Source organism: Hemitrygon akajei, chromosome 28 (genome assembly GCF_048418815.1).
Source record: "Hemitrygon akajei chromosome 28, sHemAka1.3, whole genome shotgun sequence".
Lineage (NCBI taxonomy): Eukaryota > Metazoa > Chordata > Chondrichthyes > Myliobatiformes > Dasyatidae > Hemitrygon > Hemitrygon akajei.
This window is the reverse complement of record NC_133151.1, coordinates 41,855,525-41,879,556: the sequence shown is the minus strand read 5'-3', so window position 1 is coordinate 41,879,556 and position 24,032 is coordinate 41,855,525. Positions and strand designations below refer to the sequence as shown.

Sequence of the window (24,032 nt, the reverse complement as noted above, 5' to 3'; positions counted from 1 at the left end):
ACTCTCCCCTCCTCTGTCTCTCCATCACTCCCCCTCACCTCCCCACCCATCCCCTCCCAGTCTCTGTCACTATTCCCACTCTCCCTCCTCCGTCTGTCCATCACTCCCCCTCACCTCCCCACCCATCCCCTCCCAGTCTGTCACTATTCCCACTCTCCCCTCCTCTGTCTGTCCATCACTCCCCCTCACCTCCCCACCCATCCCCTCCCAGTCTGTCACTATTCCCACTCTCCCCTCCTCTGTCTGTCCATCACTCCCCCTCACCTCCCCACCCATCCCCTCCCAGTCTCTGTCACTATTCCCACTCTCCCTCCTCCGTCAGTCCATCACTCCCCCTCACCTCCCCACCCATCCCCACCCAGTCTGTCACTATTCCCACACTCCCCTCCTCCGTCTGTCCATCACTCCCCCTCACCTCCCCACCCATCCCCTCCCAGTCTCTGTCACAATTCCCACTCTCCCTCCTCTGTCTGTCCATCACTCCCCCTCACCTCCCCACCCATCCCCTCCCAGTCTCTGTCACTATTCCCACTCTCCCTCCTCCGTCTGTCCATCACTCCCCCTCACCTCCCCACCCATCCCCTCCCAGTCTCTGTCACTATTTCCACTCTCCCTCCTCTGTCTGTCCATCACTCCCCCTCACCTCCCCGCCCATCCCCTCCCAGTCTCTGTCACTATTCCCACCCTCCCTCCTCCGTCTGTCCATCACTCCCCCTCACCTCCCCACCCATCCCCTCCCAGTCTCTGTCACTATTCCCACTCTCCCCTCCTCTGTCTGTCCATCACTCCCCCTCACCTCCCCACCCATCCCCTCCCAGTCTCTGTCACTATCCCCACTCTCCCTCCTCCGACTGTCCATCACTCCCCCTCACCTCCCCACCCATCCCCTCCCAGTCTCTGTCACTATCCCCACTCTCCCTCCTCCGTCTGTCCATCACTCCCCCTCACCTCCCCAACCATCCCCTCCCAGTCTCTGTCACTATACCCACTCTCCCTCCTCCGTCTGTCCATCACTCCCCCTCACCTCCCCACCCATCCCCGCCCAGTCTCTGTCACTATTCCCACTCTCCCTCCTCCATCTGTCCATCACTCCTCCTCACTTCCCCACCCATCCCCTCCCAGTCTCTGTCACTATTCCCACTCTCCCTCCTCCATCTGTCCATCACTCCCCCTCACCTCCCCACCCATCCCCTCCCAGTCTCTATCACTATTCCCACCCTCCCTCCTCCGTCTGTCCATCACTCCCCCTCACCTCCCCACCCATCCCCACCCAGTCTCTGTCACTATTCCCACTCTCCCTCCTCCATCTGTCCATCACTCCCCCTCACCTCCCCACCCATCCCCTCCCAGTCTCTATCACTATTCCCACCCTCCCTCCTCCGTCTGTCCATCACTCCCCCTCACCTCCCCACCCATCCCCACCCAGTCTCTGTCACTATTCCCACTCTCCCTCCTCCGTCTGTCCATCACTCCCCCTCACCTCCCCACCCATCCCCTCCCAGTCTCTATCACTATTCCCACCCTCCCTCCTCCGTCTGTCCATCACTCCCCCTCACCTCCCCACCCATCCCCACCCAGTCTCTGTCACTATTCCCACTCTCCCTCCTCTGTCTGTCCATCACTCCCCCTCTCCTCCCCACCCATCCCCTCCCAGTCTCTGTCACTATTCCCACTCTCCCCTCTTCCGTCTGTCCATCACTCCCCCTCACCTCCCCACCCATCCCCTCCCAGTCTCTGTCACTATTCCCACTCTCCCCTCTTCCGTCTGTCCATCACTCCCCCTCACCTCCCCACCCATCCCCTCCCAGTCTCTGTCACTATTCCCACCCTCCCTCCTCCGTCTGTCCATCACTCCCCCTCACCTCCCCACCCATCCCCTCCCAGTCTCTGTCACTATTCCCACTCTCCCCTTCTCCGTCTGACCATCACTCCCCCTCACCTCCCCACCCATCCCCTCCCAGTCTCTGTCACTATTCCCACTCTCCCTCCTCCGTCTGTCCATCACTCTCCCTCACCTCCCCACCCATCCCCTCCCAGTCTCTGTCACTATTCCCACTCTCTCTCCTCCGTCTGTCCATCACTCCCCCTCACCTCCCCACCCATCCCCTCCCAGACTCTGTCACTATAACCACTCTCCCTCCTCCGTCTGTCCATCACTCCCCCTCACCTCCCCACCCATCCGCACCCAGTCTCTGTCACTATTCCCACTCTCCCTCCTCCATCTGTCCATCACTCCCCCTCACCTCCCCACCCATCCCCTCCCAGTCTCTGTCACTATACCCACTCTCCCTCCTCCGTCTGTCCATCACTCCCCCTCACCTCCCCACCCATCCCCTCCCAGTCTCTGTCACTATTCCCAATCTCCCTCCTCCGTCTGTCCATCACTCCCCCTCACCTCCCCACCCATCCCCTCCCAGTCTCTGTCACTATTCCCACTCTCCCTCCTCCGTCTGTCCATCACACTCCCTCACCTCCCCACCCATCCCCTCCCAGTCTCTGTCACTATTCCCACTCTCCCTCCTCCGTCTGTCCATCACTCCCCCTCACCTCCCCACCCATCCGCACCCAGTCTCTGTCACTATTCCCACTCTCCCTCCTCCATCTGTCCATCACTCCCCCTCACCTCCCCAGCCATCCCCTCCCAGTCCCTGTCACTATTCCCACTCTCCCTCCTCCGTCTGTCCATCACTCCCCCTCACCTCCCCACCCATCCCCTCCCAGTCTCTGTCACTATTCCCACTCTCCCTCCATCTGTCCATCACTCCCCCTCACCTCCCCACCCATCCCCTCCCAGTCTCAGTCACTATTCCCACTCTCCCCTCCTCCGTCTGTCCATCACTCCCCCTCACCTCCCCACCCATCCCCTCACAGTCTCTGTCACTATTCCCACACTCCCTCCTCTGTCTGTCCATCACTCCCCCTCACCTCCCCACCCATCCCCTCCCAGTCTCTGTCATTATTCCCACTCTCCCCTCCTCCGTCAGTCCATCACTCCCCCTCACCTCCCCACCCATCCCCTCCCAGTCTCTGTCACTATTCCCACTCTCCCTCCTCTGTCTGTCCATCACTCCCCCTCACCTCCCCACCCATCCCCTCCCAGTCTCTGACACTATTCCCACTCTTCCTCCTCCGTCTGTCCATCACTCCCCCTCACCTCCCCACCCATCCCCTCCCAGTCTCTGTCACTATTCCCACTCTCCCTCCTCTGTCTGTCCATCACTCCCCACCCATCCCCTCCCAGTCTCTGTCACTATTCCCACTCCCCCCTCCGTCTGTCCATCACTCCCCCTCACCTCCCCACCCATCCCCTCCCAGTCTCTGTCACTATTCCCACTCTCCCTCCTCCGTCTGTCCATCACTCCCCCTCACCTCCCCACCCATCCCCTCCCAGTCTCTGTCACTATTCCCACTCTCCCTCCTCCGTCTGTCCATCACTCCCCCTCACCTCCCCACGCATCCCCTCCCAGTCTGTCACTATTCCCTCTCCCCTCCTCTGTCTGTCCATCACTCCCCCTCACCTCCCCACCCATCCCCTCCCAGTCTCTGTCACTATTCCCACTCTCCCCTCCTCCGTCTGTCCATCACTCCCCCTCTCCTCCCCACCCATCCCCTCCCAGTCTCTGTCACTATTCCCACTCTCCCTCCTCCGTCTGTCCATCACTCCCCCTCACCTCCCCACCCATCCCCTCCCAGGCCCTGTCACTATTCCCTCTCTCCCCTCCTCCGTCTGTCCATCACTCCCCCTCACCTCCCCACCCATCCCCTCCCAGTCTCTGTCACTATTCCCACTCTCCCTCCTCCGTCTGTCCATCACTCCCCCTCACCTCCCCACCCATCCCCTCCCAGTCTCTGTCACTATTCCCACTCTCCCTCCTCCGTCTGTCCATCACTCCCCCTCACCTCCCCACCCATCCCCTCCCAGTCTCTGTCACTATTCCCACTCTCCCTCCTCCGTCTGTCCATCACTCCCCCTCACCTCCCCACCCATCCCCTCCCAGTCTCTGTCACAATTCCCACTCTCCCCTCCTCCGTCTGTCCATCACTCCCCCTCACCTCCCCACCCATCCCCTCCCAGTCTCTGTCACTATTCCCACTCTCCCTCCTCCCTCTATCCATCACTCCCCCTCACCTCCCCACCCATCCCCTCCCAGTCTCTGTCACTATTCCCACTCTCCCTCCTCCGTCTGTCCATCACTCCCCCTCACCTCCCCACCCATCCCCTCCCAGTCTCTGTCACTATTCCCACTCTCCCTCCTCTGTCTGTCCAACACTCCCCCTCACCTCCCCACCCATCCCCTCCCAGTCTCTGTCACTATTCCCACTCTCCCTCCTCCGTCTGTCCATCACTCCCCCTCACCTCCCCACCCATCCCCTCACAGTCTCTGTCACTATTCCCACTCTCCCTCCTCCGTCTGTCCATCATTCCCCCTCACCTCCCCACCCATCCCCTCCCAGTCTCTGTCACTATTCCCACTCTCCCTCCTCCGTCTGTCCATCACTCCCCCTCACCTCCCCACCCATCCCCTCCCAGTCTCTGTCACTATTCCCACTCTCCCTCCTCCGTCTGTCCAACACTCCCCCTCAACTCCCCACCCATCCCCTCCCAGTCTCTGTCACTATTCCCACTCTCCCCCCTCCGTCTGTCCATCACTCCCCCTCACCTCCCCACCCATCCCCTCCCAGTCTCTGTCACTATTCCCACTCTCTCTCCTCCGTCTGTCCATCACTCCCCCTCACCTCCCCACCCATCCGCACCCAGTCTCTGTCACTATTCCCACTCTCCCTCCTCCATCTGTCCATCACTCCCCCTCACCTCCCCAGCCATCCCCTCCCAGTCCCTGTCACTATTCCCACTCTCCCTCCTCCGTCTGTCCATCACTCCCCCTCACCTCCCCACCCATCCCCTCCCAGTCTCAGTCACTATTCCCACTCTCCCCTCCTCCGTCTGTCCATCACTCCCCCTCACCTCCCCACCCATCCCCTCACAGTCTCTGTCACTATTCCCACACTCCCTCCTCTGTCTGTCCATCACTCCCCCTCACCTCCCCACCCATCCCCTCCCAGTCTCTGTCATTATTCCCACTCTCCCCTCCTCCGTCTGTCCATCACTCCCCCTCACCTCCCCACCCATCCCCTCCCAGTCTCTGTCACTATTCCCACTCTCCCTCCTCTGTCTGTCCATCACTCCCCCTCACCTCCCCACCCATCCCCTCCCAGTCTCTGTCACTATTCCCACTCTCCCTCCTCCGTCTGTCCATCACTTCCCCTCACCTCCCCACCCATCCCCTCCCAGTCTCTGTCACTACTACCACTCTCCCTCCTCCGTCTGTCCATCACACCGCCTCACCTCCCCACCCATCCCCTCCCAGTCTCTGTCACTATTCCCACTCTCCCTCCTCCATCTGTCCATCACTCCCCCTCACCTCCCCACCCATCCCCTCCCAGTCTCTGTCACTATTCCCACTCTCCCTCCTCCATCTGTCCATCACTCCCCCTCACCTCCCCACCATCCCCTCCCAGTCTCTGTCACTATTCCCACTCTCCCTCCTCCGTCTGTCCATCACTCCCCCTCACCTCCCCACCCATCCCCTCCCAGTCTCTGTCACTATTCCCACTCTCCCTCCTCCGTCTGTCCATCACTCCCCCTCACCTCCCCACCCATCCCCTCCCAGTCTCTGTCACTATTCCCACTCTCCCTCCTCCATCTGTCCATCATACCCCCTCACCTCCCCACCCATCCCCTCCCAGTCTCTGTCATTATTCCCACTCTCCCCTCCTCCGTCAGTCCATCACTCCCCCTCACCTCCCCACCCATCCCCTCCCAGTCTCTGTCACTATTCCCACTCTCCCTCCTCTGTCTGTCCATCACTCCCCCTCACCTCCCCACCCATCCCCTCCCAGTCTCTGACACTATTCCCACTCTTCCTCCTCCGTCTGTCCATCACTCCCCCTCACCTCCCCACCCATCCCCTCCCAGTCTCTGTCACTATTCCCACTCTCCCTCCTCTGTCTGTCCATCACTCCCCACCCATCCCCTCCCAGTCTCTGTCACTATTCCCACTCCCCCCTCCGTCTGTCCATCACTCCCCCTCACCTCCCCACCCATCCCCTCCCAGTCTCTGTCACTATTCCCACTCTCCCTCCTCCGTCTGTCCATCACTCCCCCTCACCTCCCCACCCATCCCCTCCCAGTCTCTGTCACTATTCCCACTCTCCCTCCTCCGTCTGTCCATCACTCCCCCTCACCTCCCCACGCATCCCCTCCCAGTCTGTCACTATTCCCACTCTCCCCTCCTCTGTCTGTCCATCACTCCCCCTCACCTCCCCACCCATCCCCTCCCAGTCTCTGTCACTATTCCCACTCTCCCCTCCTCCGTCTGTCCATCACTCCCCCTCTCCTCCCCACCCATCCCCTCCCAGTCTCTGTCACTATTCCCACTCTCCCTCCTCCGTCTGTCCATCACTCCCCCTCACCTCCCCACCCATCCCCTCCCAGGCCCTGTCACTATTCCCTCTCTCCCCTCCTCCGTCTGTCCATCACTCCCCCTCACCTCCCCACCCATCCCCTCCCAGTCTCTGTCACTATTCCCACTCTCCCTCCTCCGTCTGTCCATCACTCCCCCTCACCTCCCCACCCATCCCCTCCCAGTCTCTGTCACTATTCCCACTCTCCCTCCTCCGTCTGTCCATCACTCCCCCTCACCTCCCCACCCATCCCCTCCCAGTCTCTGTCACTATTCCCACTCTCCCTCCTCCGTCTGTACATCACTCCCCCTCACCTCCCCACCCATCCCCTCCCAGTCTCTGTCACAATTCCCACTCTCCCCTCCTCCGTCTGTCCATCACTCCCCCTCACCTCCCCACCCATCCCCTCCCAGTCTCTGTCACTATTCCCACTCTCCCTCCTCCCTCTATCCATCACTCCCCCTCACCTCCCCACCCATCCCCTCCCAGTCTCTGTCACTATTCCCACTCTCCCTCCTCCGTCTGTCCATCACTCCCCCTCACCTCCCCACCCATCCCCTCCCAGTCTCTGTCACTATTCCCACTCTCCCTCCTCTGTCTGTCCAACACTCCCCCTCACCTCCCCACCCATCCCCTCCCAGTCTCTGTCACTATTCCCACTCTCCCTCCTCCGTCTGTCCATCACTCCCCCTCACCTCCCCACCCATCCCCTCACAGTCTCTGTCACTATTCCCACTCTCCCTCCTCCGTCTGTCCATCATTCCCCCTCACCTCCCCACCCATCCCCTCCCAGTCTCTGTCACTATTCCCACTCTCCCTCCTCCGTCTGTCCATCACTCCCCCTCACCTCCCCACCCATCCCCTCCCAGTCTCTGTCACTATTCCCACTCTCCCTCCTCCGTCTGTCCAACACTCCCCCTCAACTCCCCACCCATCCCCTCCCAGTCTCTGTCACTATTCCCACTCTCCCCCCTCCGTCTGTCCATCACTCCCCCTCACCTCCCCACCCATCCCCTCCCAGTCTCTGTCACTATTCCCACTCTCTCTCCTCCGTCTGTCCATCACTCCCCCTCACCTCCCCACCCATCCGCACCCAGTCTCTGTCACTATTCCCACTCTCCCTCCTCCATCTGTCCATCACTCCCCCTCACCTCCCCAGCCATCCCCTCCCAGTCCCTGTCACTATTCCCACTCTCCCTCCTCCGTCTGTCCATCACTCCCCCTCACCTCCCCACCCATCCCCTCCCAGTCTCAGTCACTATTCCCACTCTCCCCTCCTCCGTCTGTCCATCACTCCCCCTCACCTCCCCACCCATCCCCTCACAGTCTCTGTCACTATTCCCACACTCCCTCCTCTGTCTGTCCATCACTCCCCCTCACCTCCCCACCCATCCCCTCCCAGTCTCTGTCATTATTCCCACTCTCCCCTCCTCCGTCTGTCCATCACTCCCCCTCACCTCCCCACCCATCCCCTCCCAGTCTCTGTCACTATTCCCACTCTCCCTCCTCTGTCTGTCCATCACTCCCCCTCACCTCCCCACCCATCCCCTCCCAGTCTCTGTCACTATTCCCACTCTCCCTCCTCCGTCTGTCCATCACTTCCCCTCACCTCCCCACCCATCCCCTCCCAGTCTCTGTCACTACTACCACTCTCCCTCCTCCGTCTGTCCATCACACCGCCTCACCTCCCCACCCATCCCCTCCCAGTCTCTGTCACTATTCCCACTCTCCCTCCTCCATCTGTCCATCACTCCCCCTCACCTCCCCACCCATCCCCTCCCAGTCTCTGTCACTATTCCCACTCTCCCTCCTCCATCTGTCCATCACTCCCCCTCACCTCCCCACCATCCCCTCCCAGTCTCTGTCACTATTCCCACTCTCCCTCCTCCGTCTGTCCATCACTCCCCCTCACCTCCCCACCCATCCCCTCCCAGTCTCTGTCACTATTCCCACTCTCCCTCCTCCGTCTGTCCATCACTCCCCCTCACCTCCCCACCCATCCCCTCCCAGTCTCTGTCACTATTCCCACTCTCCCTCCTCCATCTGTCCATCATACCCCCTCACCTCCCCACCCATCCCCTCCCAGTCTCTGACACTATTCCAACTCTCCCTCCTCCGTCTGTCCATCACTCCCCCTCACCTCCCCACCCATCCCCTCCCAGTCTCTGTCACTATTCCCACTCTCCCTCCTCCGTCTGTCCATCACTCCCCCTCACCTCCCCACGCATCCCCTCCCAGTCTGTCACTATTCCCACTCTCCCCTCCTCCGTCTGTCCATCACTCCCCCTCACCTCCCCACCCATCCCCTCCCAGTCTCTGTCACTATTCCCACTCTCCCTCCTCCGTCTGTACATCACTCCCCCTCACCTCCCCACCCATCCCCTCCCAGTCTCTGTCACTATTCCCACTCTCCCCTCCTCCGTCTGTCCATCACTCCCCCTCACCTCCCCACCCATCCCCTCCCAGTCTCTGTCACTATTCCCACTCTCCTCTCCTCCGTCTGTCCATCACTCCCCCTCACCTCCCCACCCATCCCCTCCCAGTCTCTGTCACTATTCCCACTCTCCCTCCTCCATCTGTCCATCACACCCCCTCACCTCCCCACCCATCCCCTCCCAGTCTCTGTCACTATTCCCACTCTCCCTCCTCCGTCTGTCCATCCCTCCCCCTCACCTCCCCACCCATCCCCTCCCAGTCTCTGTCACTATTCCCACTCTCCCTCCTCCGTCTGTCCATCACTCCCCCTCACCTCCCCACCCATCCCCTCCCAGTCTCTGTCACTATTCCCACTCTCCCTCCTCCGTCTGTCCATCACTCCCCCTCACCTCCCCACCCATCCCCTCCCAGTCTCTGTCACTATTCCCACTCTCCCTCCTCCGTCTGTCCATCACTCCCCCTCACCTCCCCACCCATCCCCTCCCAGGCCCTGTCACTATTCCCACTCTCCCTCCTCCGTCTGTCCATCACTCCCCCTCACCTCCCCACCCATCCCCTCCCAGGCCCTGTCACTATTCCCTCTCTCCCCTCCTCCGTCTGTCCATCACTCCCCCTCACCTCCCCACCCATCCCCTCCCAGTCTCTGTCACTATTCCCACTCTCCCTCCTCCCTGTCCATCACTCCCCCTCACCTCCCCACCCATCCCCTCCCAGTCTCTGTCACTATTCCCACTCTCCCTCCTCCGTCTGTCCATCACTCCCCCTCACCTCCCCACCCATCCCCTCCCAGTCTCTGTCACTATTCCCACTCTCCCTCCTCCGTCTGTCCATCACTCCCCCTCACCTCCCCACCCATCCCCTCCCAGTCTCTGTCACTATTCCCACTCTCCCCTCCTCCGTCTGTCCATCACTCCCCCTCACCTCCCCACCCATCCCCTCCCAGTCTCTGTCACTATTCCCACTCTCCCTCCTCCGTCTGTCCATCACTCCCCCTCACCTCCCCACCCATCCCCTCCCAGTCTCTGTCACTATTCCCACTCTCCCTCCTCTGACTGTCCAACACTCCCCCTCACCTCCCCACCCATCCCCTCCCAGTCTCTGTCACTATTCCCACTCTCCCTCCTCCGTCTGTCCATCACTCCCCCTCACCTCCCCACCCATCCCCTTCCAGTCCCTGTCACTATTCCCACTCTCCCTCCTCCGTCTGTCCAACACTCCCCCTCACCTCCCCACCCATCCCCTCCCAGTCTCTGTCACTATTCCCACTCTCCCTCCTCCGTCTGTCCATCATTCCCCCTCACCTCCCCACCCATCCCCTCCCAGTCTCTGTCACTATTCCCACTCTCCCTCCTGCGTCTGTCCATCACTCCCCCTCACCTCCCCACCCATCCCCTCCCAGTCTCTGTCACTATTCCCACTCTCCCTCCTCCGTCTGTCCATCACTCCCCCTCACCTCCCCACCCATCCCCTCCCAGTCTCTGTCACTATTCCCACTCTCCCTCCTCCGTCTGTCCATCACTCCCCCTCTCCTCCCCACCCATCCCCTCCCAGTCTCTGTCACTATTCCCACTCTCCCTCCTCCGTCTGTCCATCACTCCCCCTCACCTCCCCACCCATCCCCTCCCAGGCCCTGTCACTATTCCCACTCTCCCTCCTCCGTCTGTCCATCACTCCCCCTCACCTCCCCACCCATCCCCTCCCAGTCTCTGTCACTATTCCCACTCTCCCTCCTCTGTCTGTCCATCACTCACGCTCACCTCCCCACCCAGCCCCTCCCAGTCTCTGTCACTATTCCCACTCTCCCTCCTCTGTCTGTCCATCACTCCCCCTCACCTCCCCACCCATCCCCTCCCAGTCTCTGTCACTATTCCCACTCTCCCTCCTCCGTCAGTCCATCACTCCCCCTCACCTCCCCAACCATCCCCTCCCAGTCTCTGTCACTATTCCCACTCTCCCTCCTCCGTCAGTCCATCACTCCCCCTCACCTCCCCAACCATCCCCTCCCAGTCTCTGTCACTATTCCCACTCTCCCTCCTCCAACTGTCCATCACTCCCCCACCCATCCCCTCCCAGTCTCTGTCACTATTCCCACCCTCCCTCCTCCGTCTGTCCATCACTCCCCCTCACCTCCCCACCCATCCCCTCCCAGTCTCTGTCACTATTCCCACTCTCCCTCCTCTGTCTGTCCATCACTCCCCCTCACCTCCCCACCCATCTCCTCCCAGTCTCTGTCACTATTCCCACTCTCCCCTCCTCCGTCTGTCCATCACTCCGCCTCACCTCCCCACCCATCCCCTCCCAGTCTCTGTCACTATTCCCACTCTCCCTCCTCCGTCTGTCCATCACTCCCCCTCACCTCCCCAGCCATCCCCTCCCAGTCTCTGTCACTATTCCCACTCTCCCTCCTCCGTCAGTCCATCACTCCCCCTCACCTCCCCAACCATCCCCTCCCAGTCTCTGTCACTATTCCCACTCTCCCTCCTCCAACTGTCCATCACTCCCCCACCCATCCCCTCCCAGTCTCTGTCACTATTCCCACCCTCCCTCCTCCGTCTGTCCATCACTCCCCCTCACCTCCCCACCCATCCCCTCCCAGTCTCTGTCACTATTCCCACTCTCCCTCCTCCGTCTGTCCATCACTCCCCCTCACCTCCACACCCATCCCCTCCCAGTCTCTGTCACTATTCCCACTCTCCCTCCTCCGTCTGTCCATCACTCCCCCTCACCTCCCCACCCATCCGCACCCAGTCTCTGTCACTATTCCCACTCTCCCTCCTCCATCTGTCCATCACTCCCCCTCACCTCCCCAGCCATCCCCTCCCAGTCCCTGTCACTATTCCCACTCTCCCTCCTCCGTCTGTCCATCACTCCCCCTCACCTCCCCAGCCATCCCCTCCCAGTCTCTGTCACTATTCCCACTCTCCCTCCTCCGTCTGTCCATCACACCCCCTCACCTCCCCACCCATCCCCTCCCAGTCTCTGTCACTATTCCCACTCTCCCTCCTCCGTCTGTCCATCACTCCCCCTCACCTCCCCACCCATCCCCTCCCAGTCTCTGTCACTATTCCCACCCTCCCTCCTCCGTCTGTCCATCACTCCCCCTCACCTCCCCACCCATCCCCTCCCAGTCTCTGTCACTATTCCCACTCTCCCTCCTCCGTCTGTCCATCACTCCCCCTCACCTCCCCACCCATCCCCTCCCAGTCTCTGTCACTATTCCCACTCTCCCCTCCTCCGTCTGTCCATCACTCTCCCTCACCTCCCCACCCATCCCCACCCAGTCTCTGTCACTATTCCCACTCTCCCTCCTCCGTCTGTCCATCACTCCCCCTCACCTCCCCACCCATCCCCTCCCAGTCTCTGTCACTATTCCCACTCTCCCCTCCTCCGTCTGTCCATCACTCCCCCTCACCTCCCCACCCATCCCCTCCCAGTCCCTGTCACTATTCCCACTCTCCCTCCTCCGTCTGTCCATCACTCCCCCTCACCTCCCCACCCATCACCTCCCAGTCTCTGACACTATTCCCACTCTCCCCTCCTCCGTCTGTCCATCACTCCCCCTCACCTCCCCACCCATCCCCTCCCAGTCTCTGTCACTATTCCCACTCTCCCTCCTCCATCTGTCCATCACTCCCCCTCACCTCCCCACCCATCCCCTCCCAGTCTCTGTCACTATTCCCACACTCCCCTCCTCCGTCTGTCCATCACTCCCCCTCACCTCCCCACCCATCCCCTCCCAGTCTCTGTCACTATTCCCACTCTCCCTCCTCCGTCTGTCCATCACTCCCCCTCACCTCCCCACCCATCCCCTCCCAGTCTCTGTCACTATTCCCACTCTCCCCTCCTCTGTCTGTCCATCACTCCCCCTCACCTCCCCACCGATCCCCTCCCAGTCTCTGTCACTATTCCCACTCTCCCCTCCTCCTTCTGTCCATCACTCCCCCTCACCTCCCCACCCATCCCCTCCCTGTCTCTGTCACTATTCCCACTTTCCCTCCTCCGTCTGTCCATCACTACCCCTCACCTCCCCACCCATCCCCTCCCAGTCTCTATCACTATTCCCACCCTCCCTCCTCCGTCTGTCCATCACTCCCCCTCACCTCCCCACCCATCCCCTCCCAGTCTCTATCTCTATTCCCACTCTCCCTCCTCCGACTGTCCATCACTCCCCCTCACATCCCCACCCATCCCCTCCCAGTCTCTGTCACTATCCCCACTCTCCCTCCTCCATCAGTCCATCACTCCCCCTCACCTCCCCACCCATCCCCACCCAGTCTCTGTAACTGTTCCCACTCTCCCTCCTCCGTCTGTCCATCACTCCCCCTCACCTCCCCACCCATCCGCACCCAGTCTCTGTCACTATTCCCACTCTCCCTCCTCCGTCTGTCCATCACTCCCCCTCACCTCCCCACCCATCCCCTCCCAGTCTCTGTCACTATTCCCACTCTGCCTCCTCTGTCTGTCCATCACTCCCCCTCACCTCCCCACCCATCCACTCCCAGTCTGTCACTATTCCCACTCTCCCTCCTCCGTCTGTCCATCACTCCCCCTCACCTCCCCACCCATCCCCTCCCAGTCTCTGACACTGTTCCCTCTCTCCGTCCTCCGTCTGTCCATCACTCCCCCTCACCTCCCATTCCATCCCCTCCCAGTCTCTGACACTATTCCCACTCTCCCTCCTCTGTCTGTCCATCACTCCCCCTCACCTCCCCACCCATCCCCTCCCAGTCTCTGTCACTATTCCCACTCTCACTCCTCCGTCTGTCCATCACTCCCCCTCTCCTCCCCACCCATCCCCTCCCAGTCTCTGTCACTATTCCCACTCTCCCTCCTCCGTCTGTCCATCACTCCCCCTCACCTCCCATTCCATCCCCTCCCAGTCTCTGACACTATTCCCACTCTCCCTCCTCTGTCTGTCCATCACTCCCCCTCACCTCCCCACCCATCCCCTCCCAGTCTCTGTCACTATTCCCACTCTCACTCCTCCGTCTGTCCATCACTCCCCCTCACCTCCCCACCCATCCCCTCCCAGTCTCTGTCACTATTCCCACTCTCCCTCCTCCGTCTGTCCATCACTCCCCCTCACCTCCCCACCCATCCCCTCCCAGTCTCTGTCACTATTCCCACTCTCCCTCCTCCGTCTGTCCATCACTCCCCCTCACCTCCCCACCCATCCCCTCCCAGTCTCTGTCACTATTCCCAGTCTCCCCTCTTCCGTCTGTCCATCACTCCCCCTCACCTCCCCACCCATCCCCTCCCAGTCTCTGTCACTATTCCCACTCTCCCCTCCTCCGTCTGTCCATCACACCCCCTCACCTCCCCACCCATCCGCTCCCAGTCTCTGTCACTATTCCCACTCTCCCTCCTCCGTCTGTCGATCACTCCCCCTCACCTCCCCACCCATCCCCTCCCAGTCTCTGTCACTATTCCCACTCTCCCTCCTCCGTCTGTCCATCACACCCCCTCACCTTCCCACCCATCCCCTCACAGTCCCTGTCACTATTCCCTCTCTCCCTCCTCCGTCAGTCCATCACTCCCCCTCACCTCCCCAACCATCCCCTCCCAGTCTCTGTCACTATTCCCACTCTCCCTCCTCCGTCTGTCCATCACTCCCCCTCACCTCCCCACCCATCCCCTCCCAGTCTCTGTCACTATTCCCACTCTCCCCTCCTCCGTCTGTCCATCACTCCCCCTCACCTCCCCACCCATCCCCTCCCAGTCTCTGTCACTATTCCCACTCTCCCCTCCTCCGTCTGTCCATCACTCCCCCCTCTCCTCCCCACCCATCCCCTCCCAGTCTCTGTCACTATTCCCACTCTCCCTCCTCCGTCTGTCCATCACTCCCCCTCACCTCCCCACCCATCCCCTCCCAGGCCCTGTCACTATTCCCACTCTCCCTCCTCCGTCTGTCCATCACTCCCCCTCACCTCCCCACCCATCCCCTCCCAGGCCCTGTCACTATTCCCTCTCTCCCCTCCTCCGTCTGTCCATCACTCCCCCTCACCTCCCCACCCATCCCCTCACAGTCTCTGTCACTATTCCCACTCTCCCTCCTCCGTCTGTCCATCACTCCCCCTCACCTCCCCACCCATCCCCTCCCAGTCTCTGTCACTATTCCCACTCTCCCTCCTCCGTCTGTCCATCACTCCCCCTCACCTCCCCACCCATCCCCTCCCAGTCTCTGTCACTATTCCCACTCTCCCTCCTCCGTCTGTCCATCACTCCCCCTCACCTCCCCACCCATCCCCTCCCAGTCTCTGTCACTATTCCCACTCTCCCTCCTCCGTCTGTCCATCACTCCCCCTCACCTCCCCACCCATCCCCTCCCAGTCTCTGTCACTATTCCCACTCTCCCTCCTCCGTCTGTCCATCACTCCCCCTCACCTCCCCACCCATCCCCTCCCAGTCTCTGTCACTATTCCCACTCTCCCCTCCTCCGTCTGTCCATCACTCCCCCTCACCTCCCCACCCATCCCCTCCCAGTCTCTGTCACTATTCCCACTCTCCCTCCTCCGTCTGTCCATCACTCCCCCTCACCTCCCCACCCATCCCCTCCCAGTCTCTGTCACTATTCCCACTCTCCCTCCTCCGTCTGTCCATCATTCCCCCTCACCTCCCCACCCATCCCCTCCCAGTCTCTGTCACTATTCCCACTCTCCCTCCTCCGTCTGTCCATCACTCCCCCTCACCTCCCCACCCATCCCCTCCCAGTCTCTGTCACTATTCCCACTCTCCCTCCTCCGTCTGTCCATCATTCCCCCTCACCTCCCCACCCATCCCCTCCCAGTCTCTGTCACTATTCCCACTCTCCCTCCTCTGTCTGTCCATCACTCCCCCTCACCTCCCCACCCATCCCCTCCCAGTCTGTCACTATTCCCACTCTCCCCTCCTCTGTCTGTCCATCACTCCCCCTCACCTCCCCACCCATCCCCTCCCAGTCTCTGTCACTATTCCCACCCTCCCTCCTCCGTCTGTCCATCACTCCCCCTCACCTCCCCACCCATCCCCTCCTTGTCTCTGTCACTATTCCCACTCTCCCCTCCTCCGTCTGTCCATCACACCCCCTCACCTCCCCACCCATCCGCTCCCAGTCTCTGTCACTATTCCCACTCTCCCTCCTCCGTCTGTCGATCACTCCCCCTCACCTCCCCACCCATCCCCTCCCAGTCTCTGTCACTATTCCCACTCTCCCTCCTCCGTCTGTCCATCACACCCCCTCACCTCCCCACCCATCCCCTCACAGTCCCTGTCACTATTCCCTCTCTCCCTCCTCCGTCAGTCCATCACTCCCCCTCACCTCCCCACCCATCCCCTCCCAGTCTCTGTCACTATTCCCACTCTCCCTCCTCCGTCTGTCCATCACTCCCCCTCACCTCCCCACCCATCCCCTCCCAGTCTCTGTCACTATTCCCACTCTCCCCTCCTCCGTCTGTCCATCACTCCCCCTCACCTCCCCACCCATCCCCTCCCAGTCTCTGTCACTATTCCCACTCTCCCTCCTCCGTCTGTCCATCACTCCCCCTCACCTCCCCACCCATCCCCTCCCAGTCTCTGTCACTATTCCCACTCTCCCCTCCTCCGTCTGTCCATCACTCCCCCTCTCCTCCCCACCCATCCCCTCCCAGTCTCTGTCACTATTCCCACTCTCCCTCCTCCTTCTGTCCATCACTCCCCCTCACCTCCCCACCCATCCCCTCCCAGGCCCTGTCACTATTCCCACTCTCCCTCCTCCGTCTGTCCATCACTCCCCCTCACCTCCCCACCCATCCCCTCCCAGGCCCTGTCACTATTCCCTCTCTCCCCTCCTCCGTCTGTCCATCACTCCCCCTCACCTCCCCACCCATCCCCTCACAGTCTCTGTCACTATTCCCACTCTCCCTTCTCCGTCTGTCCATCACTCCCCCTCACCTCCCCACCCATCCCCTCCCAGTCTCTGTCACTATTCCCACTCTCCCTCCTCCGTCTGTCCATCACTCCCCCTCACCTCCCCACCCATCCCCTCCCAGTCTCTGTCACTATTCCCACTCTCCCTCCTCCGTCTGTCCATCACTCCCCCTCACCTCCCCACCCATCCCCTCCCAGTCTCTGTCACTATTCCCACACTCCCTCCTCCGTCTGTCCATCACTCCCCCTCACCTCCCCACCCATCCCCTCCCAGTCTCTGTCACTATTCCCACTCTCCCTCCTCCGTCTGTCCATCACTCCCCCTCACCTCCCCACCCATCCCCTCCCAGTCTCTGTCACTATTCAAACTCTCCCCTCCTCCGTCTGTCCATCACTCCCCCTCACCTCCCATTCCATCCCCTCCCAGTCTCTGTCACTATTCCCACTCTCCCCTCCTCCGTCTGTCCATCACTCCCCCTCACCTCCCCACCCATCCCCTCCCAGTCTCTGTCACTATTCCCACTCTCCCCTCCTCCGTCTGTCCATCACTCCCCCTCACCTCCCCACCCATCCCCTCCCAGTCTCTGTCACTATTCCCACTCTCCCCTCCTCCGTCTGTCCATCACTCCCCCTCACCTCCCCACCCATCCCCTCCCAGTCTCTGTCACTATTCCCACTCTCCCCTCCTCCGTCTGTCCATCACTCCCCCTCACCTCCCATTCCATCCCCTCCCAGTCTCTGTCACTATATCCACTCTCCCTCCTCCGTCTGTCCATCACTCCCCCTCACCTCCCCACCCATCCCCTCCCAGTCTCTGTCACTATTCCCACTCTCCCTCCTCCGTCTGTCCATCACTCCCCCTCACCTCCCCACCCATCCCCTCCCAGTCTCTGTCACTATTCCCACTCTCCCTCCTCCGTCTGTCCATCACTCCCCCTCACCTCCCCACCCATCCCCTCCCAATCTCTGTCACTATTCCCACTCTCCCTCCTCCGTCTGTCCATCACTCCCCCTCACCTCCCCACCCATCCCCTCCCAGTCTCTGTCACTATTCCCACTCTCCCTCCTCTGTCTGTCCAACACTCCCCCTCACCTCCCCACCCATCCCCTCCCAGTCTCTGTCACTATTCCCACTCTCCCTCCTCCGTCTGTCCATCACTCCCCCTCACCTCCCCACCCATCCCCTCCCAGTCTCTGTCACTATTCCCACTCTCCCTCCTCCGTCTGTCCATCATTCCCCCTCACCTCCCCACCCATCCCCTCCCAGTCTCTGTCACTATTCCCACTCTCCCTCCTCCGTCTGTCCATCACTCCCCCTCACCTCCCCACCCATCCCCTCCCAGTCTCTGTCACTATTCCCACTCTCCCTCCTCCGTCTGTCCATCATTCCCCCTCACCTCCCCACCCATCCCCTCCCAGTCTCTGTCACTATTCCCACTCTCCCTCCTCCGTCTGTCCATCACTCCCCCTCACCTCCCCACCCATCCCCTCCCAGTCTCTGTCACTATTCCCACTCTCCCTCCTCTGTCTGTCCATCACTCCCCCTCACCTCCCCACCCATCCCCTCCCAGTCTGTCACTATTCCCACTCTCCCCTCCTCTGTCTGTCCATCACTCCCCCTCACCTCCCCACCCATCCCCTCCCAGTCTCTGTCACTATTCCCACCCTCCCTCCTCCGTCTGTCCATCACTCCCCCTCACCTCCCCACCCATCTCCACCCAGTCTCTGTAACTGTTCCCACTCTCCCCCCTCCGTCTGTCCATCACTCCCCCTCACCTCCCCACCCTTCCCCTCCCAGTTTCTGTAACTGTTCCCACTCTCCCCCCTCCGTCTGTCCATCACTCCCCCTCACCTCCCCACCCTTCCCCTCCCAGTCTCTGTCACTATTCCTACTCTCCCTCCTCCGTCAGTCCATCACTCCCCCTCACCTCCCCAACCATCCCCTCCCAGTCTCTGTCACTATTCCCACTCTCCCTCCTCCAACTGTCCATCACTCCCCCACCCATCCCCTCCCAGTCTCTGTCACTATTCCCACCCTCCCTCCTCCGTCTGTCCATCACTCCCCCTCACCTCCCCACCCATCCCCTCCCAGTCTCTGTCACTATTCCCACTCTCCCTCCTCTGTCTGTCCATCACTCCCCCTCACCTCCCCACCCATCCCCTCCCAGTCTCTGTCACTATTCCCACTCTCCCTCCTCCGTCTGTCCATCACTCCCCCTCACCTCCCCAGCCATCCCCTCCCAGTCTCTGTCACTATTCCCACTCTCCCCTCCTCCGTCTGTCCATCACTCCCCCTCACCTCCCCACCCATCCCCTCCCAGTCTGTCACTATTCCCACTCTCCCCTTCTCTGTCTGTCCATCACTCCCCCTCACCTCCCCACCCATCCCCTCCCAGTCTCTGTCACTATTCCCACTCTCCCTCCTCCGTCTGTCCATCACTCCCCCTCTCCTCCCCACCCATCCCCTCCCAGTCTCTGTCACTATTCCCACTCTCCCTCCTCCATCTGTCCATCACTCCCCCTCACCTCCCCACCCATCCCCTCCCAGTCTCTGTCACTATTCCCACTTTCCCTCCTCCGTCTGTCCATCACTACCCCTCACCTCCCCACCCATCCCCTCCCAGTCTCTGTCACTATTCCCACTTTCCCTCCTCCGACTGTCCATCACTACCCCTCACCTCCCCACCCATCCCCTCCCAGTCTCTATCACTATTCCCACCCTCCCTCCTCCGTCTGTCCATCACTCCCCCTCTCCTCCCCACCCATCCCCTCCCAGTCTCTGTCACTATTCCCACTCTCCCTCCTCCGTCTGTCCATCACTCCCCCTCACCTCCCCACCCATCCCCTCCCAGTCTCTGTCACTATTCCCACTCTCCCTCCTCCATCTGTCCATCACTCCCCCTCACCTCCCCACCCATCCCCTCCCAGTCTCTGTCACTATTCCCACTTTCCCTCCTCCGTCTGTCCATCACTACCCCTCACCTCCCCACCCATCCCCTCCCAGTCTCTATCACTATTCCCACCCTCCCTCCTCCGTCTGTCCATCACTCCCCCTCACCTCCCCACCCATCCCCTCCCAGTCTCTATCTCTATTCCCACTCTCCCTCCTCCGACTGTCCATCACTCCCCCTCACATCCCCACCCATCCCCTCCCAGTCTCTGTCACTATCCCCACTCTCCCTCCTCCGTCTGTCCACCACTCCCCCTCACCTCCCCACCCATCCCCTCCCAGTCTCTGTCACTATTCCCACTCTCCCTCCTCCGTCTGTCCATCACTCCCCCTCTCCTCCCCACCCATCCCCTCCCAGTCTGTCACTATTCCCACTCTCCCTCCTCCGTCTGTCCATCACTCCCCCTCACCTCCCCACCCATCCCCTCCCAGTCTCTGTCACTATTCCCACTCTCCCCTCCTCCGTCTGTCCATCACTCCCCCTCACCTCCCCACCCATCCCCTCCCAGTCTCTGTCACTATTCCCACTCTCCCTCCTCCGTCTGTCCATCACTCCCCCTCACCTCCCCACCCATCCCCTCCCAGTCTCTGTCACTATTCCCACTCTCCCTCCTCCGTCTGTCCATCACTCCCCCTCACCTCCCCACCCATCCCCTCCCAGTCTCTGTCACTATTCCCACTCTCCCTCCTCCGTCTGTCCATCACTCCCCCTCACCTCACCACCCATCCCCTCCCAGGCCCTGTCACTATTCCCTCTCTCCCCTCCTCCGTCTGACCATCACTCCCCCTCACCTCCCCACCCATCCCCTCACAGTCTCTGTCACTATTCCCACTCTCCCTCCTCCGTCTGTCCATCACTCCCCCTCACCTCCCCACCCATCCCCTCCCAGTCTCTGTCACTATTCCCACTCTCCCTCCTCCGTCTGTCCATCACTCCCCCTCACCTCCCCACCCATCCCCTCCCAGTCTCTGTCACTATTCCCACTCTCCCTCCTCCGTCTGTCCATCACTCCCCATCACCTCCCCACCCATCCCCTCCCAGTCTCTGTCACTATTCCCACTCTCCCTCCTCCGTCTGTCCATCACTCCCCCTCACCTCCCCACCCATCCCCTCCCAGTCTCTGTCACTATTCCCACTCTCCCTCCTCCATCTGTCCATCACTCCCCCTCACCTCCCCACCCATCCGCACCCAGTCTCTGTCACTATTCCCACTCTCCCTCCTCCGTCTGTCCATCACTCCCCCTCACCTGCCCACCCATCCCCTCCCAGTCTCTGTCACTATTCCCACTCTCCCTCCTCTGTCTGTCCATCACTCCCCCTCACCTCCCCACCCATCCCCTCCCAGTCTCTGTCACTATTCCCACTCTCCCTCCTCCGTCTGTCCATCACTCCCCCTCACCTCCCCACCCATCCCCTCCCAGTCTCTGTCACTATTCCCACTCTCCCTCCTCCGTCTGTCCATCACTCCCCCTCTCCTCCCCACCCATCCCCTCCCAGTCTGTCACTATTCCCACTCTCCCTCCTCCATCTGTCCATCACTCCCCCTCACCTCCCCACCCATCCCCTCGCAGTCTCTGTCACTATTCCCACACTCCCTCCTCCGTCTGTCCATCACTCCCCCTCACCTCCCCACCCATCCCCTCCCAGTCCCTGTCACTATTCCCACTCTCCCTCCTCCGTCTGTCCATCACTCCCCCTCACCTCCCCACCCATCCCCTCCCAGTCTCTGTCACTATTCCCACTCTCCCTCCTCCTCACCCATACCCTCCTAGTGCCCGTGCTTGTGTGTGTCGACCCATGTTCGTGTTCCATGTCACTGTTTAGTTCCCGTGTCCCGTGATGCTGACCCGTTCCGTGTCCCTGTGTAGTTCCCGTGACGCTGACCTGTGTCCATGTTCCGTGTCCCTGTGTAGTTCCCGTGATGCTGAGCCGTGTCCATGTTCCGTGTCCCTGTGAAGTTCCCATGATGCTGACCCGTGTTCCGTGTCCCTGTGTAGTTCCCGTGTTTGTGCCATTCCCGTAATGCTGACCTGTGTCCATGTTCCGTGTCCCTGTGAAGTTCCCATGATGCTGACCCGTGTTCCGTGTCCCTGTGTAGTTCCCGTGTTTGTGCCATTCCCGTGACACTGACCTGTGTCCGTGTTCCGTATCCCTGTGTAGTTCCCGTGTTTGTGCCATTCCCGTGACACTGACCTGTGTCCGTGTTCCGTATCCCTGTGTAGTTCCCGTGTTTGTGCCATTCCCGTGACACTGACCTGTGTCCGTGTTCCGTGTCCCTGTGTAGTTCCCGTGTTTGTGCCATTCCCGTGACACTGACCTGTGTCCGTGTTCCGTGTCCCTGTGTAGTTCCCGTGTTTGTGCCATTCCCGTGACACTGACCTGTGTCCATGTTCCGTATCCCTGTGTAGTTCCCGTGTTTGTGCCATTCCCGTGACACTGACCTGTGTCCGTGTTCCGTGTCCCTGTGTAGTTCCCGTGTTTGTGCCATTCCCGTGACACTGACCTGTGTCCGTGTTCCGTATCCCTGTGTAGTTCCCGTGTTTGTGCCATTCCCGTGACACTGACCTGTGTCCGTGTTCCGTATCCCTGTGTAGTTCCCGTGACGCTGACCCGTGTCCGTGTCCTGTGTCCCTGTGAAGTTCCCGTGTCTCGTGACGCTAACCTGTGTCCGTGTTCCGTGTCCCTGTGTAGTTCCCGTGTTTGTGCCATTCCCATGATGCTGACCCGTGTCCGTGTTGTGTCCCTGTGTAGTTCCTGTGTCCCGTGACGCTAACCTGTGTCCGTGTTTCCCCTGCAGGTGTGGTTCCAGAACCGGCGTGCCCGCTACAGCCGACAGACTGGAGGTGCACGGGGCCGTGCCCGTGCTGCACCTGGGGACGACCCCCCCCGCCACCCTTCGGGGACCCTGCATTACCCCGGCCCCGGCTACCAGCTGCCCTGCATTGCCCTGGGCCCCAACCCCTGCCCCTCCTGTCACGGCCCCCAAGCAGGAGGGAAATTTCTCAGCCCCGGCCTGCAGCCTGGCGCAGCCCCCGGCCCCCGAGCTCGGGCACTGGGCCCCACCGCCGACCCCCTGCTTGTACCCGGCCCACCCGCTGGACGGCATCGAGCTCGACTTCACCAAGGCGGACTTTGAGGTGGGGCTGGAGATGGATTACGCCCTGTGACGACCCTCCCCGCTGCCCGGCTGCGGCCCTCTCCTCCTCCTCGGCGACGCCAGACCCAGCCCGCCACCCGATCTCGGGAAGAGAACTCTGAGAGGGGTGACTGGGGTGGGGACGATCACTGACGCGATGTGGCTGCAGTTCTAGGGGAATTGTCTACCCGGGAGTGTGTGATGGGACAGTGTGTAGGGAGATTCACTCTGTGTCTGACCCCGGGAGTGTGTGATGGGACAGTGTGGAGGGAGATTCACTCTGTGTCTGACCCAGTGAGTGTGTGATGTGACGGTGTGGAGGGAGGGTCACTCTGTGTCTGACCCCGGGAGTGTGTGATGGGACGGTGTGGAGGGAGATTCAATCTGTGTCTGACCCCGGGAGTGTGCGATGGGACGGTGTGGAGGGAGATTCACTCTGTGTCTGACCCCGGGAGTGTGTGATGGGACGGTGTGGAGGGAGATTCACTCTGTGTCTGACCCAGTGAGTGTGTGATGGGACGGTGTGGAGGGAGGGTCACTCTGTGTCTGACCCCGGGAGTGTGTGATGGGACGGTGTGGAGGGAGATTCACTCTCTGTCTGACCCCGGGAGTGTGTGATGGGACGGTGTGGAGGGAGATTCACTCTGTGACTGACCCCGGGAGTGTGTGATGGGACGGTGCGGAGGGAGATTCAGTCTGTGTCTGACCCAGGGAGTGTGTGATGGGACGGTGTGGAGGGAGATTCACTCTGTGACTGACCCCGGGAGTGTGTGATGGGACGGTGCGGAGGGAGATTCAGTCTGTGTCTGACCCCGGGAGTGTGTGATGGGACGGTGCGGAGGGAGATTCACTCTGTGTCTGACCCCAGGAGTGTGAGATGGGACGGTGTGGAGGGAGATTCACTCTGTGTCTGACCCCGGGAGTGTGTGTGGGGATGGTGCAGAGGGAGATTCACTCTGTGTCTGACCCCGGGAGTGTGTGATGGGACGGTGTGGAGGGAGGGTCACTCTGTGTCTGACCCAGGGAGTGTGTGATGGGACGGTGTGGAGGGAGGGTCACTCTGTGTCTGACCCCGGGAGTGTGTGACGGGACGGTGTGGAGGGAGGGTCACTCTGTGTCTGACCCAGGGAGTGTGTGATGGGACGGTGTGGAGGGAGGGT

At 61.3% G+C, this 24,032-nt stretch overlaps 1 protein-coding gene across 1 annotated transcript in view; it reads left to right on the top strand.

The window, feature by feature from the left end:
* LOC140717570 (aristaless-related homeobox protein-like) overlaps window positions 1-23,055 on the top strand; it is a 35,749-nt gene extending 12,694 nt beyond the window's left edge. Inside the window, exon 3 of the mRNA XM_073031145.1 lies at window positions 22,534-23,055. Coding sequence (XP_072887246.1) covers window positions 22,534-22,872 — 339 coding nt within the window. The 3' untranslated portion in view covers window positions 22,873-23,055. The remainder of the gene's footprint in view (window positions 1-22,533) is intronic.
* Window positions 23,056-24,032: the final 977 nt, after the last annotated feature.